Source organism: Priapulus caudatus, unplaced genomic scaffold, assembly GCF_000485595.1.
Source record: "Priapulus caudatus unplaced genomic scaffold, Priapulus_caudatus-5.0.1 Scaffold390, whole genome shotgun sequence".
NCBI classification, from domain to species: Eukaryota; Metazoa; Priapulida; class Priapulimorpha; order Priapulimorphida; family Priapulidae; genus Priapulus; species Priapulus caudatus.
In genome coordinates this window covers 208,464-210,460 of record NW_014577451.1, presented here as the reverse complement: position 1 = coordinate 210,460, position 1,997 = coordinate 208,464, and the positions used below count along the sequence as shown (strand labels likewise).

General features: G+C 48.3%; 1 protein-coding gene across 1 annotated transcript; it reads left to right on the top strand.

The window, feature by feature from the left end:
- The first annotated feature begins 750 nt into the window (after positions 1–750).
- Positions 751–1,734, top strand: LOC106809840 (G-protein coupled receptor 6-like). Its single transcript, XM_014813067.1, has one exon. It carries the CDS (start codon positions 751–753, stop codon positions 1,732–1,734), a length of 984 nt encoding a protein of 327 aa, XP_014668553.1.
- The last annotated feature ends 263 nt before the right edge of the window (positions 1,735–1,997 follow it).

Genomic DNA, 1,997 nt, shown 5'->3' with positions numbered 1-1,997 from the left:
CACGACAGTCGGCAACGGTCTTCGTTCGTCATCAATAGCGAGGATTCGCCGATGGGAACAGCACAAACCTCACGAATCCTCATCTGGCCTGCTGCGCTTTGTGATAGGCTGTTCGTCTATTGTACGCATTCGTTATACCTCGTCACACGATGCCGCAGTGCGCATGTGTTCGTGGGTACCGTAGCCACAACCTTGTACGTCGATGGGACAATTGCGCCTCTGCACGACCAAACAAGGTACGTGCGCGATACGCGCGACCCGCTATAACTGCTACAGACCAGTGGATGACACACGAACGCACCCGTGTTCGTCATCGTCCGACGTGTTTGCTGTAACGACGATAGGCTGCGGCTGCTGCGTCGCGCACCATCACAGAACGTATACTGAAATCCGTCCACTTGCGTGCGTCGATGAATGATAGTGGCCGCCAGGATCGTGTTTTTTATCGCATAGCCACATATCGCCGCATTTTATTTGTCTCATATATTTAAAGACAACATTTGCTGGTTCTACGGGTATACTTTCTGCTAGTATATATAATAGGCATATATATTAAGTGGGGGCGGGCGTGCGTATGTGCATACTATATTATGTGTGTGGGTGAAGAAACCAGGAAAATTTGGGGCTTTAGAAATCAGTCTCGCAGAGATCGAACCTATATTTTTCATGACAGTTTTAATGATCCTGAGAGTTACGACGATACGAAACGAAAATCTGCATACAGTGCAACGTATCACGTCTTAGAACAACATGAGTGGACTACTGACGTCAAACATGAGCAACAGCAGCGTCAACGAAGAAAACAACCAAGTTAGCCGCGTGTTCTTTTCAAATACGAAAACTTACGCTATAGCAGTAATAGTGGCATTCTTCGTGTTGAGTTCGATCGTCACGACAGTCGGCAACGGTCTCGTGATCGTCATCATAGCGAGGATTCGCCGACTGCGAACAGCAGCAAACCTCACGATCCTCAATCTGGCCTGCTGCGACTTTGTGATAGGCTGTTCGTTATTGTCGGCATTCGTACCTCGTCACACGATGCCGCAGTGCGCAGTGTTCGTGGGGTACGTAGCCACAATCCTTGTAGCGTCGATGGAAGCAATTGCGCTCTGCACGACAAACAGGTACGTGGCGATCGCGCACCCGCTACGCTACAGCCAGTGGATGACAACCGAACGCACCCGTGTTCTCATCGTCGCGTGTTTGCTGTACGCGATAGGCTGCGGTGCTGCGTCGACCATCCAAGCAACGTATTACTGGAATCCGTCCACTGCGTGCGTCGGTGAACTGATAGTGGCGCCAGGATTCGTGTATTTTATCGCTAGCCACTACGCGATTTTATTTGTCGTCATGATGTACTGCTACATCTCCATCGTCAAGATCGCCAGGGACCATGCGCGAAGGATCGCCGCAGCGTCAGTGGCGGGTAGAGAGTGCACGACAAGTTTCCACGCGACATGGAAGACGTCAAAGATCATGCTCATGGTTGTCGGCTCCTCGTGGACTCTTCTTGCTCCGCACGTTCTCCACATGGTCCTGATCTACAGCTTCCCGTCGGGGCTTCAAACACTACGGGTTATTCGAACTAATGCCCTGCTACTGAATTCACTGATTAATCCGATAATTTACTTCTACAAGTACAAGGAATTTCGGTCAGCCGTCAGAGAACTTTTCGGTTGTAGGACGTCCTCTGAGGTTACATCATTTCAACCGGACACGGAGCAGGAAGAATAGCGAAGCAATCAAGCTATTAGAGAAACAGTTATTGTACCATAATAATGATGTAAAAAAAATTGTACACAAGCGTCAAGTATATATGTGTTGCATGAATTACGAGCATTGTATGTAATGTTTAACGCAATGGGATGCGCAATCATTATACACCATTCTGAGAGCGTATTTGAGTCTCGCGGGTGCGTGTCATTATATGACGTCATTGTAGAAGATATTACACCGATAGCACTTAGTTATAACGCTAGTTGTTGTGAGATTTTGTT

Bases quoted from the DNA above. Each gene is read 5' to 3' on its own strand.
- LOC106809840 (XM_014813067.1), top strand. From the start codon at position 751: ATGAGTGGACTACTGACGTCAAACATGAGCAACAGCAGCGTCAACGAA.